Source organism: Nansenia antarctica (genome assembly GCF_963989245.1).
Source record: "Nansenia antarctica genome assembly, chromosome: 15".
In the NCBI taxonomy this organism is placed as follows: Eukaryota; Metazoa; Chordata; class Actinopteri; order Argentiniformes; family Microstomatidae; genus Nansenia; species Nansenia antarctica.
The window spans coordinates 1,886,708-1,904,207 of record NC_137685.1 but is presented as its reverse complement, the minus strand read 5'-3'; the positions used below and the strand labels follow the sequence as shown (position 1 = coordinate 1,904,207).

The following is a 17,500-nucleotide window of genomic DNA, read 5'->3' as shown; positions in this document are numbered from 1 at the left end:
GATAGTGCTGTATATACATATATAAAGTGCAGTGCAGAGTTTTTCGAAGGTCCAGTGCATATTCAGTCCTGGGCAGACTCAGTCTATATCTCTAGATACATTGTGTGTGTGTAGCCGAAGATACTATATCCATCTTAACTCAAAGATGATGGCATACAGGTATGTATGAGTCAAACTCTAAGCATAGTAAGTTGTTTTGATGACCTGGCTAGAAGGCTAACTTAGTTACTGCCCTCCGCCGCTAGTCAGCTACATGGCTAGTGGACGTCTGGTGTGACTTCATTCACTCACATCACTCATGTCTATAGGTCTGCACTGTGTGTGTAGGGCCTATCTGTTCATTTGTCGCAAGGTTGTCAGATCGGCGGTTCGAGCCCCGGCTGGCCACATGTCGAAGTGTCCTTGGGCAAGACACTGAACCCCAAAATTACTTCATTCTGTCACTCAGTCTATAGGTCTACATTGTGTGTGTAGGGCCTATCCTATCTGTTCATTTAGTATGATTCAGGGTCTTGTATCACCACTTACACTCCTCAGGCTCATTGTTAAGAACGCTATCCTGAGATATTGGCACATCTTGACCACAGATCCAGCTGTCACCCAACATGTTACAGATCCACCTCTTTTTGTTTACAAAAGAGGACCTAACCTGCGGAATAAACTGGTTATAGCATAGCAACATGTTGCCTAATCCTAAACAGACCCTTCTGGCTCCCCTCAAACAGGGAAACTATCCTTGTGGCAACTGTGCCCCGTGCCACAGGCTAATACTTGTAAAACCAACGATTTTAGACATCCTAGAACAGGGGGGAAAATTCCAGTAAGGGGAGTTATCACATGTAATATAACAGATGTTGTCCGTCCCCTCAAACAGAGAATCAGTGAACACAAAAGTCCCATAAGACGCAAAGACGTGAACTACCCCGTAGCCTGTCATTAATAACCCCTCCCACCCCATGTCCTGCCTTAATAACCCCTCCCACCCCATCTCCTGCCTTAATAACCCCTGGATCTGTGGTCAAGATATGCCAATATGTCAGGATAGTGTTTAACAATCTGAGCCTGAGGAGTGTACGTGGTGATACAAGACACTGAATAATACTAAATGAACAGAAAGGCCCTTGACTACTGTTTCTTGCACTGATTCAGCTAATGTAAGCGTGATGATAGTTAGGTAGTTAAGTAGGCTGAATCAGGTGTGCTAATGTGGGATGGAACACAAATGTGCAGTCCAGGATCCAAGCAAGGCCTAGAGATGAGTAACGTGCTTCTGAATCTGTTATCTCCACAGATCAGTGGGGTGCAAAAATGTGGGCACCCCTGGTTTAAATGTCTGTTACAATTAATCTCCAAGTGATTGAAAGCAAACCTGAACACTAAATGCTACAAAGTTAAACATGACACCGTTCTGCACCTTTTAAAGCAAGGTTTCTTTTTATTTTCAGTTTTCAGTTTTTAAATGATAAAAAAGGAAAAGGGCCCTGGGCAAAAGTTTGGGAACCCTTTTGGATTATTCTTTGTTACCTTTTGAGAAGATGATTACTAAGGCCCCGACCAAGGTGATTTACTCGTCAGGGCTTCAATGAGTCAGGTGAATATAGTTCCAGGGTTGAACTATATATTCTGAAGTAACTCCATGCCTTCTAAAGTATCTGACTGCGGTGGCTGTTGTGTCTGGTGTTAAAACCATGGGTTCATCTAAACAGTTGTCCAAGGATGTCAGAATCAAGATAGTTCACTTCCACCATCAAGGAGAAGGCTACAAAAAACTCTCACAATGTTTCAAACTACCCATTTCCACTGTCAGAAACATCATCAGAAATTGGAAAATAAATGGAACAATTTCTGGAAAGAAGAATTTCTGATGGAATGGCCCGAGATCTGGTGAGAAATGCTCAGAAGAACCCACACGTCACTGCAAAAGAGCTGCAAAAAAGAGTAGCAGACACCGGCCTAGTTGTTCACAGGACAACAATACAGCGTACCTTAAGTAACAAAGACCTACACGGCAGAGTTTCCAGAAAGAAGCCTTTCCTACGACCTCAACACACAATTAAGCGTCTGAGTATGCAAAAGAAAACCTTGAGAAACCTGAAGCCTATTGGAACAATGTGCTTTGGACTGACAAAGAGAAAAAAGGGTGAAGCATTTGTAGAGAAGAACACCTTGCCAACTGTTAAGCATGGAGGTGGATCCATTATGCTTTGGGGTTGTGTAGCAGCTGGGGGCACAGGCAATATTGAGCAGGTGGAAGGAAGAATGGATTCCACCGAATATCAAGACATACTAGTATAGTAACTAGAGGCTAATGTTCGAAGGTCAGTCCAGAAATTGAAATTGAAGTTGAAGAGAGGTTGGATATTCCAGCAAAACATTGACCTGAAGCATACCTCAAAATCAACCATGAAGTACCTCCAGGAAAGACGGATGAAGGTTTTGAAATGCCCATCACAGTCCCCAGACTTGAATATTATAGAAAATCTGTGGAGAGATCTCAAACATGCCGTGCATGCAAGAAGGCCGAAGAATATTTCTGAGCTAGAGGTGTTCTGCCAGGAAGAATGGGGGAAAATTCCCAAAACAAGAATTGAAAGACTCTTGGCTACAGGAAGTGTTTGCAAGCTGTTAGTTGCCCAAGGAGGAGTTACAAAGTACGAGCTGACAGGGTTCCCAAACGTTTGCACAAGCCTTTTTCCTTGTTTTATTATTTTGAAACTGTAAAAAGTAAAAAATGAAATTGTATCTTGCTTTAAAATGTGATGAAATGTGTCATGTTTAACTTTGTACCATTAGAAGTTAGGTTTTCTTCTTTTCACTTAGATATTAATTGTAAAAGGCATTTTGACTAGGGGGGCCCAAATGTTTGCACCCTACTAGGCCTACTTGTGTGTGGCAATTTGCCAATTTGCTGTGGTGAATATCTAACTCACCAAGGCAATAGCACTAGTTAATTAGAATAAACTATTTACCATAATCAGTGGCATCATCCTTCATCACATGAGTCAGATGCTATTGTAAACAAGACTTGACTGTGTAAATAGTATCGTCCCTCTAACACGTCCCTATCATGTGTTTCTCAGTGTACTCCTTCGATGGCATCCTGGTGTTCGGGCTACTGTTCGTCTGCACGTGCGCGTACTTCAAGAAGGTCCCCCGTCTCAACAGCTGGCTCCTCTCTGAGAAGAAAGGCGTGTGGGGGGTGTTCTACAAAGGTACGCAAGCAGGGTCAGGACTATCACTAGCACAGCATCGTAATACACTGAATATATTCAAACATATATATTCCTATACATCAGATAATATCACCTTTTCACAATGGCTTACTTGGTTTGATCTCCTGTATTTTGTTTGTTGTTACATCTGATTTTGCTGTTCTAATTTGCTTTGTTGATTTTAATGTTTTGATATGTGGTTTTAAACTGCCTTGAAAGGCGCCCATAAATAAAATGTATTATTATTATTATTATCATTGACAATTTAAAGAGATGCTAAAATATGTTTTTCTCTTATCTCCTTATCTCACTCCTCCTCCTCTCCTCCTCCACCCCTCCTCCTCCTCTCCTCCACCTCTCCTCCACCTCTCCTCCTCCTCTCCTCCACCTCTCCTCCTCCTCTCCTCCACCTCTCCTCCACCTCTCCTCCTCCTCTCCTCCACCTCTCCTCCTCCTCTCCTCCACCCCTCCTCCACCCCTCCTCCACCCCTCCTCCACCTCTCCTCCTCCTCTCCTCCACCTCTCCTCCACCTCTCCTCCTCCTCTCCTCCACCTCTCCTCCTCCTCTCCTCCACCCCTCCTCCACCCCTCCTCCACCCCTCCTCCACCTCTCCTCCTCCTCTCCTCCTCCTCTCCTCCACCTCTCCTCCACCTCTCCCTGACACAGCTGCAGTGATCGGCACCCGGCTCCACATTGCGGTAGCTGTCTCCTGCCTGTCCATGGCGACCTACCTGGTGTTCTTAAAGTGACAGTGTCAGGCTCTGGGATCCACTGGAATGGACTGGACTGATACAGGCCTGGGCGGGCTGGACTGGGCTGGACACGAATGCTGTTTTGACAATGCGCCCAGATCCGCCTGTTTGCCATGTAACCCTGGAGACCTTTGTGAAAGACAAGCCAACACTGCCCCCCTCTGGCCAATGGGTTCCCTCACGACATTCCTCTAAACCCCTGGCATCTCCGCATGTCACTGTCATCCAGTTTATCCAGAATTTCCTCCTGTTGTCATCCAGTTTATCCAGAATTTCCTGTACAGATATGAGAGGAGTAGTGTCCTCATTTCATTGTTTATAACTGTTAATAATTGTTAATACGCCTCCTACCTAATGTCATTTTCACCACACACTGATTTATACTGGAAAGAAGGCTTGTGTCAGGAGGGAAATTAAGTTAAAGGGTTTAAAGATGTTAACATTTTCAATATGTTTCTCTAGATTGTTAATGTCGCTGGATAAGAATATCCAACTATGACAGAGACCTGAAGATCAGAAGCTGTTTTTCTTCTTCTGCTCCTTGGTGAAATAATCATATTCCTCCTCAACCACACACAGCACAGCTCGACGTCACAGACACACAGGACACTACTGGCTCCCAGCTACGTTACTTAGCCAACGTCTTCAGAGGAAGAGGCACAAACTGTCTTCAATTACACTTAACCAAACATTGTTCCTGTCTTTTAAAAACATACTTTTCTGTCTGTCCTGAGTTTGTACCTTTTCTGTGTTTATATGTGTCATCTCTTCAGTTTGATTAAAAAGATGCAAGCTTTGCACTAGTGTTGTTCAGTGAATATTGCCCCATGTGTTCATACTTACATGTGTCCAGGGTGTAGCTCTGGTTGAGTTTTGCAGATGACGGGTCTGGTGGAATAAATCACAACTGAGAATTGCAACAACAACAAAGAAATGTCGTTGTTTGGTACCTGTACTGTAGCAATGACAATAAAGTCCATTCATTCATTCATTCATTCATTCATTCAACATGCGTTATCTGACACTGAGAAGAAATGTCTGTTCATTAAAAAGTGCAGTGTTGTTCTTATGGCCTAAATACGATGTGGAATATTCGGCAGATAAACAGGAGACATGGGTGATATATTCTCACAGTCTCAACTAAAGGAAACTCAGAACACTGATGTGTGTGATACTGATGGGCTGGTTGCAGCGAGGACAGACGGTGTAGGTGTCGATAGCTAGTCTGACAAAACCCCTTTTCACCTTATTTTGTGTATGCTTTAGAGAAATTGTTACAGTAATATATTGTGTTAATTGGAATTTCCATTAAAAAGTCCAATAAGAAATATCTTGTCGTGATTTCTCTAATTTCTGTTTATTTCTTTCTTATTGGGACTGATGCTTCTAACACCCTATTGCAACAGAGGTGTATTATATGTGAGAGGTCGTTTTGACTTGTGTGATTCCCAATTCCCATCACTGCCTCATTTTAAGTACCCCTGCTCCACTACCCAACGCTATCCCTCACCTCCGCACTTCCTCTCCCCTACCTCCTCCGTCTCTCTCCCCTCTCTCTGACTGTTAGTATTTTAATGCATCTGTATTTGCCAGTGTTTTATTGTTGTAAATTATTTAACCTTGTTTTATTTCTAGCTCCCCCCCCCCAAAGAGCCATTGCTTTTTGGTCAGGCTGCATTTGTAAATAATAATTTGTTCTTACATGTTTGCCTGGTTAAATAAAACAATCAAAAATAAAAAATTCCCAGGAATTGGGTGCAGGGAGGGGGGGGGGGTTTCCCTTCCCTTCCCTGCTCCAAGTTCAACTCACACGAGATCACGCGAGACTTGGGTAATCGGGAGCGCGCTTTGCCACCAGTGACGGAGGGACGTACGTTCAACGTTCACGTTCCCCCGGACAGAACAATCTGCATCAGGAGAGATCTACAGTAGCTCGAGCTATCTGGGGTCTGGGGCGTGCTTCATCGACTGGTCTCATCTAATGTGCACGGGACAAAGTTTGCAGTTTGCACGACTGTTAAAGAAAGCCAAGGATTGCATTGCCTAGATGTGATACTAAACGGTGTCCAGTTGGATAAAGAAGAGTAGTATTTTTTAATTTCCAAAGCGGGGGCACCAACCACATTGCACCACCACCGTCACCACCCTCCACCACGGAAGGGAGGCAGAGAAGTTTCGACTTGCTTTCTTTCTTGCAGGAATGTCGCAGAAGGACTCCAGACCCACTTTCTACCGACAGGAGCTCAACAAAACCATCTGGGAGGTCCCGGAGCGCTACCAGACCCTCTCCCCGGTGGGTTCCGGTGCTTACGGGTCCGTATGGTAAGTAAATATCGGTGGTGCACTTATTTCTATTTCCTCTAAGAACTGCAAAGATTGCATAACATAACATATTTCCATGCATAGTTGGCTGGGCTGGGTTTAACATGACGCCCCGAAATGCGCTCGCTCACACACACAGACAGAGGCCTCGCAGGAGAGAGAGTCAAGTTGCTCAATCACAAGCTGCTCGTAAACCTGCAAGTATGTTGCAAAGCGACAACATCTGACATGAAGGGAATTCGGGGCTCAAGTCTCACGCATTGGGCGTGAGACACACGCATTTCAACCCGTTCACACGCTGCATTTCAGCCCGATGCGTGAGACTTGAGAGCCCTGGGAATTGTTCCAACTTGGGTCGCTCAACTCGGTGCGACTTAGTTTGTTTGTCTGTTGTTGAACAACAGCTCGTGCACCACTCGGAGCGTCTCGGGTCTGTCCGGTGGTTGGGGGATGTTGGAGATTATCTTTGTTTTTGTGTTTTTGTGCAAAATCACATTTCTGTCTGCCCCGTTCCTCCTCGTGCCGCGCGCACATCCTGTCAACAACATGTTATGCAGGAGAACCTGGTCCGATGCACTGGTGCAATAAAGTTACATTTAACATGCTCACTCCAGTAATGCATCTACATTTAACATGCTCACTCCAGTAAAGTTACAACATTTAACATGCTCACTCCAGTAGTCAAATGCAACATTTAACATGCTCACTCCAGTAGTCAAATGCAACATTTAACATGCTCACTCCAGTAATGCATCAACATTTAACATGCTCACTCCAGTAGTCAGGATTGCATTGATTGCAACTAACTGCCTAGCTGAATATGTTGGACAGAATACTGTCATTTGTTGTTAAACTGATGCACACAATCACTTCTAGCCTACCATGGGTTTGGTTTTTATCTTAAAGTTACAACATTTAACATGCTCACTCCAGTAGTCAAATGCAACTGCTTTTCTCTCCTCGATGTCCTCAGGAAATTATGTTTGGATGATGGCTGTTACTTATGTTATAGATACCGGTAGTTGGAACAGTATGCATTTAGCTGCATAACCTACTTATAGCACACTGCCCGGAGCAATGTCGCCATTCACACACGTCAATACACCCTCTGTCCAGGTTGTAGAATAGAATAGTATCTATCTATCTATGAATATGTTGGACAGAATACTCTCATTTAATTTGTTGTTAAACTGATGCGCACACACACAATCACTTCTAGCCTACCATGGGTTTGGTTTTATCTTGGGAAAAGAAAGCTAGTGTTTCTGGTCACACCCAGCTTGCTTTTATTATGTTGGGTTACACCCTATTATCAGTGGTTACACTAGACTACAGGCCGGCCTGCACATCCATGCGTGTTCCAGTGCACTGACACAAAGTCACGTGGCTGCCAGAAAGCAGTGAGTGTTCTATAGGCCCTACCAGCCTGGGTTCCAGGATGATGTCACCACCTGATGTCACCACCTCCCCCTGTTGTGTCTGCAATGAGTCACAGCTCAGGATTAGGTCGTCTCCTCAGCCGGGAGTCGGGGACAGTCATCATGCTTCATGCTCTCAAGGTCCTTCTGACAACAAAAATACCTTATTGTGTCATAATAACCTGCCCAGCTCCTGTTAGAGGAGTCACTTCCCTCTCGTTTAACAGGTGACACATCACAGATCACACTGTAGTAGTAGTGTGTGTGTGTGTGTGTGTGTGTGTGTGTGAGTGTGTGTGTGAGTGTGTGAGTGTGTGGTAGTAGTGTGTGTGTGTGTGTGTGTGTGGTAGTAGTAGTAGTGTGTGTGTGTGTGTGTGTGTGTGTGTGTGGTAGTAGTAGTAGTAGTAGTAGTAGTAGTAGTAGTAGTAGTAGTAGTAGTAGTAGTAGTAGTAGTAGTGTGTGTGTGTGTGTGTGTGTGTGTGTGTGTGTGTGTGTGTGTGGTAGTAGTAGTAGTAGTAGTAGTAGTAGTAGTGTGTGTGTGTGTGTGTAGCACATTGATCGATTGTGTAGCACATCACACTAGTAGTAGTAGTTGTGTGTGTGTCTCGTGTGTGTGTGTGTGTGTGTGTGTGTGTGTGTGAATGCTTATCTGTGTAGCACATTGATCGATTGCAGCGCCTGAGGAGCTCTGAGCGTTCCTGAGGTCTTGCAAGCCGCCAGCCTGGCTATCACACAAGCTTCCTGTCTGTCAGCATGTGGCCGTACTGTCAATAAGAGAAGCAGGTTTATCGTAACAGACGGTACAGTATGAGCTGCTGTGCCACATTCAGGTTGAGGGTTTGTGTTAAAGGGCTAAATCTGTGGGATTCTGTTTTTCAGCAATGAGTCCAGTGCACTATATGGGACGTTGCTGTCAATTCGTGAGTTTAGAATGATAAGGTTCTATCTCCGTCTAGGGCAGTTCAGAGATATTGAGCGTCAAAGTTTTTACATTCCATTAGGTTCTGTGAGATGGAACCTTTGTATTTTATTAATTACTAACTCAAAAAATGTCAACATTTTAAAAATAACACCACACAAGCGTTAATAAACACATAATGGATCAGATTATTAGATATTAGAAAACTAAATTCTGAACAAAATGGAGATAGAACCTTTTCTATTCTAACGTCACGAAATTGTGCCCTAAAATCTTGCTGGTGGCCGAGCCTCACAAAAGCTCATGAGCAATATCTAAACATGGCCCTACCACCAGTAGCCTACATTTAACTTGAGACATGTCGGCTTAATGAGGGGGGGGTACGTTTGTACAGTAGTGACTCTGAGCTATAAATAAGTTAGTGCCGCCGCCGGGCTTGGTGATGCCCCCTCTCTCTCTTCTTAATGCTGCTGTAGTTTTTATAGGCCACATCTTTATGGCTGCTCCTTATTGCACTTAGCTTCATTACGGTGTAATTGGATTGTGTGTGTGTGTGTGTGTGTGTGTGTGTGTGTGTGTGTGTGTGTGTGTGTGTGTTCGGTGTGTGTGTGTACATGTGCTCAGACATAGTCTGTTTGTTCTACTTATTAGCTGCTGCTTCGTGGACCCGACTGTGCCCTCGGTGTGTGTGTGTGTGTGTGTGTGTGTGTGTGTGTGTGTGTGGGTGTGTGTGTGTGTGCGTGTGCACGCAGGTGGTGTGTGTCTGCACATATGTGTCAGGGTGTGTTTGAAACTGAGAGTGCTCAACGTGTTTGGTTTTCTTTCTCAAGTTGTAGAGAGTGGAGGCTGGTAGAGGGTGTCGTCTGTCTCCTGTGCCCTGTCTGTTTCAGGGTTAAACATAAGCTACTACAACACATTAAACTACACAACAGGACATGCTGCTCTTGTTTAGTGATTGTCTTGAGAGAGAGGCTGTGTGTGTGTATTTATGAGCAAGAGAGTGTGTGTGTGTGTGTGTGTGTGTGTGTGTGTGTGTTTCCAAGAACATGGAATGATGTCTGGAAGTGGTGTACATGAAGCCTCCTCTCCCTGAGACAACCTTTATCCTTCATCTAGGACCTCTAACTCCCACATGACAGAACAGTCCGTATGTGGGTCCATTGACCATTGTCTCTTACAACATGGCTTTAGAATCTGATAACAATCACAATGCACTCGTTCTATCAGAATCATATCCGTTCTGGACACTTAGATCCATACAACCAGTTGAAAGCGGAAGAACAGATGTTTCTGTGTTCAAAGGGAGAGAGTGGACAATGTAAAGGGTTTAGTTTAGTCTACTAGCAGTGGTGTTTAAGAGAGGCACACTCTGTACAGGAAATGCAGTGATGTCATGCCCCATGGGGAGCTCAGTAGACCATCTGGTAGTCAGGAGTCTCTGCTCCTCTGTCGGAAGGATGTTTCCAATACCAACGCAGGTTAATATATCATCATATCAGGTTACACTCCTTGTATGATCTATTCGGTTGTTAAGTCTGACGTCAAACGTGACGTTTAGCAATTTCCGGGTCCAAACCAGAAATTCCCAGCACCAGAGTACCAGTGTACTAAAGCACCAGAGTACCAGTGTACTAAAGCACCAGAGTACCAGAGTACTAAAGCACCAGAGAACCAGTGTACTAAAGCACCAGAGTACCAGTGTACTACAGCACCAGAGTACCAGTGTACTACAGCACCAGAGTACCAGTGTACTAAAGCACCAGAGTACCAGTGTACTAAAGCACCAGAGTACCAGTGTACTAAAGCACCAGAGTACCAGTGTACTAAAGCACCAGAGTACCAGTGTACTACAGCACCAGAGTACCAGTGTACTAAAGCACCAGAGTACCAGTGTACTAAAGCACCAGAGTACCAGTGTACTAAAGCACCAGAGTACCAGTGTACTAAAGCACCAGAGTACCAGTTCAATCGAATGACAGTCCAATCGTGTTTTAGACTCGGATCTATTCATACAACAAGGGACAGCACTTTCCCGTTTTTTCCCATATTGTCAGCGTCTTTGAGCCTCGGAAAAAGCGCTGTACAAATATAATGAATTATTATTATTACTGAAGCATTTCGAAGAGAGCGCCTCAGCCAACGTTGGACCCGGAAACACGTCACGACTTAACAACCGAATAGAGGTGTCCCCTAGGGCTGGGCAAACGATCAACATTTTTTTTCCGATAATCGTAACGAATTAACGATCAATTATCGATTAATATAATTAAATCAAAAATAAAATCGGGAAAAAAAATAGGGCAGAAATAACAAGCATGTTTTCCTTGGGGAAAAAACTTTATTTGTGTTGCTATTGCACACATTCATTCATTCACATCCAAACTAGACACTACAGTCAGATAACAATCCTCTTAAACAAGGCAGTGAGTAGCCTAAATTGTTTAACTTAAAAACACATTTTACGTTATAAATAAAAATATAGAAAATAAGTAACTCACCATAGGAGCAGTAAAAAAACAGTTACTCACAAATAGGAGGATGACTGAAAACGTTAGTGTCCTTAAGAGCGTCCAGCTTAACTTAAATTTAAACTCCAGCGAGAGACTGTAGGCGGCAGGCCTACTGGTTCTTGTTCAGAAAGATGATCATGTTAACATGTTCAGGGGTGAGAGACGAACGCAATCTGGTGACACGTGGACAAACTAATTTCCATTATTATTATTCTAAAAATAAATAAAAATAAAATAAAAATATTATTAATGATTATCGATCAAAATATTTTGTGATCGACCAAGACCTTATCGATCAATTAATCGATCATCGATCATTGATGCCCACCCCTAGTGTCCCCACATCCAGTGTTCAGCCAAGCATCTGCAACATGGTACAGCTGCACCAAGGAGGCTGTTTCGCGCCTCTACAGTCGTCGTCCCCCCCCATCCTCATTAACGTCCTGGTCCACACCCATGGACAGAGCAGGGAGCAGGGGATGAGTGAATGTCAAACCATCCCTGACTCGCCCTGGCTTATCCTTACTGAGTCACACACACACACACACACACACACACACACACACACACACACACACACACACAGCAGAATTACCCATAAGATGATGAGTCAGGTCACTTACTGTTTGCTTGAACAGTGATGGTTTTATAGATGTGTTTATTCGACCATTTGTTTTTACTGTTGTTTGTTTGACTGTAAATGTGTCTTCAGTGACATGCAGGACAGACTGTGCATGTCTGTTCTCTGAACACTTTGTTAGGAACACCTGTGCACATTTGTATTCATTCAGGTGGTGTAATGGTGTGCAGAATGTTCTTGGCACACTTTGGGCCTGTTAATACCCATCAATCGTCAGGCGTATTTGAGTATTGTTGCTGACCGTGTGCATCCCTTCATGCCCACAATGTACCCATCTGCTAATGGCTGCTTCCAGCACGATAATGCACCGTGGCACAAAGCAACAGTCGTCTCAAACTGGTTTCATCATGAACATGACAACGAGTTCAGTGTTCTTCAGTGGCCTTCCCAGTCACCGTATCTGAATCCAATAGAACACCTTTGAGATGTGGTAGAACGGGAGATTCACAGCTTGAAAGTGCACCTGAAAAAACCTGCAGGAGTTGTGTGATGCAATCATGTCATCATCGACCAGAATCTCAAAGGAATGTTTCCAACATATTGTGGAATCAATGCCATGAAGCCTTGAGGCTGTTTTGATTGAAGGCCCTACCCAGTATTAGTATTGTGTTTCTAATAAAGTGTTCTGTGTGCGTGTGCGTGCCTATGTGCGTGTGCATACTAGTCTTGTGAAAAAGTCCCTCAGATTGCGTCCGAGTCTTTTCAGCATCCACATACCCCTGTGGAAATAGAATGGAAATAGTCTTAGAATAAGACTAGCTGCAAGTTTGGATCTGTTCCTGTCAGCCCCAGAGTGACACACAGCTAAACAAAGCCTCCGCACCTAAAAGAAGGTGTTTATTACTGTGCATCGGTTCCCGATGTCACTGGCATCCAAACACTGTCACTCTGTGTGGTGTATATCAGTAGAGATGTCTGGGAAGGCCAATCATAGAGGCATATGCTATACTCCATCTGTGGTTCATTTTGTTTATAGCCCGGCCTATAGACTGTGCTTTTCAATAGTGTCAAATTACATTTCAATTTCGATTTCACATACATCTGTATGAATGAATGTATGAAAGACACGGTTAAAAAAAGACACTTAAATGATGTTAGCATCTGATGGGTGCAGATTTGGTTTCCCTTAAGACAGTTTTTCAGATTTTTTTTAACAGGCCAAGGGTAGTGGAGGTCCTTACGTTAGACTAGGGCAGAATGTTCCAGTGCTGCATGGCTCGGACAGAGAAGGCTTCTAAACACACCACACAGCCAATTTGGACCTAAACCCAAATTGCATAGGGTGCAGAGGACTATGGCCCTAACTCAGTCAGTGAGTGGCTAGTGTACCAATAGGGATGCAACTGAAACCTTGTCTTTCCATCAACACTTCTAACTGCCATGTCCAGTGGTAGAGAGGTGTCCTACATGCTGAGTAAGAGAGAAGGGGCACAGGTCAAGGGTCAAAACAGGAGCACAAGGACGACACGTATCGAAACATTACGTCATCAACTACCACAATGAGTGGGTGTTGAGGGTGTGTGTGTGTGTGTGTGTGTGTGTGTGTGCGCCCCCCCCCCCCTCTACTACTGACCTACATACGACCGCTTCATGGAAAACCGGCCAGTTTTCAGCAAAGTCCCATCATACACCACTCAATGCTGCCATGGCAACCTAGTAGTAGGAACAGCCTATTGTTGTTCTTAAAAAAAAAGGAAAGAAAATCAGTTGAGGGCGGGGGGGACTACGGGTGAATGGGTGGGAGGAGGGAGGAGGGGGGCAGGGATGGGTGGGAGGAGGGGAGGAGGGGGGAGGGATCGACAAAAACAGGAGGGAGATTTCTTTCTGTTTTTCTCTCTTCTAAATCCCAAGTAAGAAGTTGAAACATGACATGGGGAACTAGTTCTTCCTTCATTCACAGCTGATGCTGATTGTGCTGAACCAGCAGCAGTGGTCCAATCCCAACCTGACCTGCAACATTTCTGACACAGTTTTACCAAGTAGTTAACAGGAATGCCAGTCTCCTTTATCTGCAGCTAAATGGCTGCTAGACGTTGGCTAAAGGTCTGTTTTGTTTTCCTCTCCTTGTAAGTCACGGCCCAGGGTATGTGTGTGGGTACTTTTGGAATTCCTCAGACCTCCGCTACTGCAGAAATTAAGGGTGTGTTCTCACTAGAACATTTGCTTCACTTGGAATCGGAGTTTAGGATAAAATTATCTTTGCTCTGCGTCGTTTGGAGCTGTGAGAACGCGCATTCGAAGTCGCTCCCGGAGCAAAGAACCGACGGATGCTCCGCTTGAAAAGGGTGGTTTCGCTCCGGTTAGAAACGACGCATCGAGGCTGTCCATAGGAAAACAACAGCGCACGCGTGTTGATCTGGATAAGAGCGGGACGAACTTCCTTTTCTGACCAATCAACTACCACGTCTGTTGCTTCGATTGCGTATGTTACTTCGTTTACATGAAGGGCTGTGAGAACGCAAATCAGAGAAATGTTTTATGCAACAATGTTGCAATCTCATCCACTTGCTCCGGCTCATGATTCAGACTTTCATGTGAGAACATGACCTAAATGAAAACACCCACACACTCTGTGACGGACTGGACTAAACCAGGTAGCTCTGTATCACAGAGGAATAGGACCGTCTCAGAAATGAAAAGAATACTGTAACCTCCAGTAATTCCAGGTTCCCCTCAACAAAGAGGCACTGAGAGCGTCTTATAAAAAAGTTCAAGTTTATTACACAGTTGTAATAAAAGGTTGTTCTCAGTTAGCAGATCAGGTGCTGTGTGCTACGTGCTAGGTTCTTAGCTCCAAGGAAACAGTGACATGGCTAATGAGATCTATTAGATCACAACAAACAACATTAGACATACTATTACGGCCACATTCCACAATACAAGACACTGACATTTCCCCATACATACATCAATCCCGAATGTCTACGTTCCACAGATCAGCACATCACATCAGCACCTCTTATAACCCTCCAACCATACATAAACAATACAATACATCAAAATACGGTACATCAACATGTTCTACTCACAGATAGCCCCCGAACACACTGAACAAACAATGCGCCGTGTTGTGACTGCTACTCGGCGTGCACACCAAATTTCAGACTTCTCAAACTGGCGCTCCACTTCCTCCTTTTAACCCCCGGCCTCCTGTTAACCGTAATCCCTTGACTAGGAGCGCACGGGTCACATTACCACATTGAACTGATCAACCAAAGTCAGAAATGTCTGAACTTTGGTAAATGGTAATAGGTAACCGCACTTATATAGCGCCTTTTTTGCAGCTCTAAAGCGCTTTACAACGGCCTCTCATTCACCCATTCACACACACACATTCACACACCAATGGCGGCAAGCTGCCATGCAAGGCGCCGGCCGGCCCGCTCACTGGGAGCAATTTTGGGGTTCAGTGTCTTGCCCAAGGACACTTCGACATGTGGCCAGCCGGGCCTCGAACCGCCGATCTGCCAACCTTGTGATCATTAGACGGCGACTCTACCTCCTGAGACACAACTGCCCCACAACTGCCCCCTGAACTTTAAGGACTCTTATGTCACCTGCGTACACTGAGCCACTTGACCTGCTTTGACCTGACAGCTCAGGAAGTCTTCAAGCCACTTAGGAGAGGCTGTGTACTGTGTGAACTCTACAGAGAGACAGCCGCCCAAGGCTGTGAACACTATGAAGTGAACGCAAGCCGATTTAGGGTTAAATCATTTCTGATTGAAGGCTTCCCACACACTCTTATTCCTGAGCTAAAGGAATGCTACTGTTTACATCATACAGTGTTTCCTCCAGGAATTTTTACAATGGTGGCGGGTGGCCGTGACCGCGCGCGTAGCGCGCGCGATTTTTCCGCGTGCACGCGCATGAAACGCGCACGCGCGCTCAAAACAACGTTTTTTTTTTTTTTTTTTTTTTTTTTTTTCTAATCACAGCCAAAACTAGAGGATGGCCCAAAAAAATTAATAATGAATATACAGAATATAAACTTGTGACTGACAGTCACATACACACACAAAGATCATCAGCTATAATATAATACGAAGTAGGCCTACATGAGCACAAAAGCGGCTAACGTTACTGATTAACTGTTTACTGTAGTGCAGAGAGATGGTAGTCGTAGGCGGCGTATCAAATGACAAAGCTAAACGTTTAATGAAGGACATGAACGATTGTCAACAACACACTCAAGCATGCCTGGATATTTGTAAGAACTCTCGCGAGATTTATCAGACTAAACCTGGATTTTCCCTTTAGCGATGTTGATGGAATACCCCCCGGATGTCACTACGGTGGCCTGTACACAATACCAATAATACCACAGTTCACATTTAGACCAATCAGGAGCCCTTGTGTCACGTCGTCAACTGAATGTCATTAATCTGATTTTGGATCAGCGGTTAGAGAGAGATGGGCGTGGATTTAGGTGCACTTTTAGTCAACATCTATTATAGCGCTGATCTAGGATCAGATATATTTTAATCAGCTAAAATGTTTTTGTTTTTTGTTTTTTTTTGAGATTTTTTTTTTTTTTTTTTTGAGAAATCTGAATGGTGGCGGAGGAAATTCCATCGTGGCGGCCCGCCACGATGAAATGCATGTAGAGGAAACACTGTCATATAAAGACTATTGTTGATATGATATGAGGAATGTTATTAATGTTATTAATGTGATATGATGAGGACGTTATCTGTGTCTCACGGCGCCTGGTCGTTCTGTCTGGTTGTTCTGCAGCTCGTCGTACGACGTGAAGTCGGGCCTGAAGATCGCGGTGAAGAAGCTGTCCCGGCCGTTCCAGTCGATCATCCACGCCAAGCGGACCTACAGGGAACTGCGGCTGCTGAAACACATGAAACATGAGAACGTAAGTCTCTCTCTGACCTCTGACCCCGCTCCCAACCCCCAACTGACCCCCTCTCTCTCCATACAGTGTAACACTTACATACACACATGTGCCATCGATAGGAATAGGGCATATGCCTTTTATGCATTTATTATTTAGCTCCTGAAGTTCTCATCCATCATGTCGGATCTACAACATTGCACATGTGCAAGGCATATGGCATTGCATTCTTTTTGGAGAGATACAGGCCTACTGTGCCAATGCCACACGTAAGGGAAAGGCTGTGCATGCAGGCCAAACAGGGTTGTTTCCAACACAGCAGATCTTGTAGAAGACTTGGAGGTTAACGTTGCCATGGCTCAGTTCAGATGTTAACTTTTTTATTTGTATTACTTTTAGTACCTCCTGCCTTAAAACTAGGGAGACTCCTAGAACTAGAAACTTGTGAGCTTAGAATTATAAGGTTCTATCTCTGTTTTTGTCAAAATTGAGTTTTTTACATAATCTGACCCATTAGGTGTTTATTAATGCCTGTGGTGTTATTTTTAAAATGTTTAAATTTCTTAGTTAGTAATTCATAAAATGCAAAGGTTCCATCTCACAAAACATAATGGAATGTAAAAACCTTGACGCTCAATATCTCTGAACTGCCCTAAACCGAAAGAGAACCTTATAATTCTAAGCTCACGAATTATGTTTAAATCAGAACAACACTTGCTCTGTTTGCTGTGTTCACCTGAGGATTGAAACAGGCCATCTTGATCTTGCCAGCATGTTGTTTTTGTGCTCCTCTGGAAACCTCCAACCCTGCTGGTGGTCCCAGTGGTTTTTAACACAGAAATGCTGAACATTTCTCTCCCACAGTCACTGCAGTTGGTTC

At 44.2% G+C, this 17,500-nt stretch overlaps 2 protein-coding genes across 2 annotated transcripts in view; both read left to right on the top strand.

Moving 5' to 3' along the window:
- The window catches only part of LOC308170746 (protein kish-B), a 5,653-nt gene extending 654 nt beyond the window's left edge, over positions 1 to 4,999 (top strand). Inside the window, exons 2-3 of the mRNA XM_080545583.1 lie at positions 3,081 to 3,212; positions 3,880 to 4,999. Coding sequence (XP_080401709.1) covers positions 3,081 to 3,212; positions 3,880 to 3,962 — 215 coding nt within the window. The 3' untranslated portion in view covers positions 3,963 to 4,999. The remainder of the gene's footprint in view (positions 1 to 3,080; positions 3,213 to 3,879) is intronic.
- Positions 5,000 to 5,912: 913 nt separating this feature from the next.
- mapk14b (mitogen-activated protein kinase 14b) overlaps positions 5,913 to 17,500 on the top strand; it is a 26,504-nt gene continuing 14,916 nt past the window's right edge. The window contains exons 1-2 of the mRNA XM_080545939.1: positions 5,913 to 6,287; positions 16,512 to 16,641. Coding sequence (XP_080402065.1) covers positions 6,166 to 6,287; positions 16,512 to 16,641 — 252 coding nt within the window. The 5' untranslated portion in view covers positions 5,913 to 6,165. The remainder of the gene's footprint in view (positions 6,288 to 16,511; positions 16,642 to 17,500) is intronic.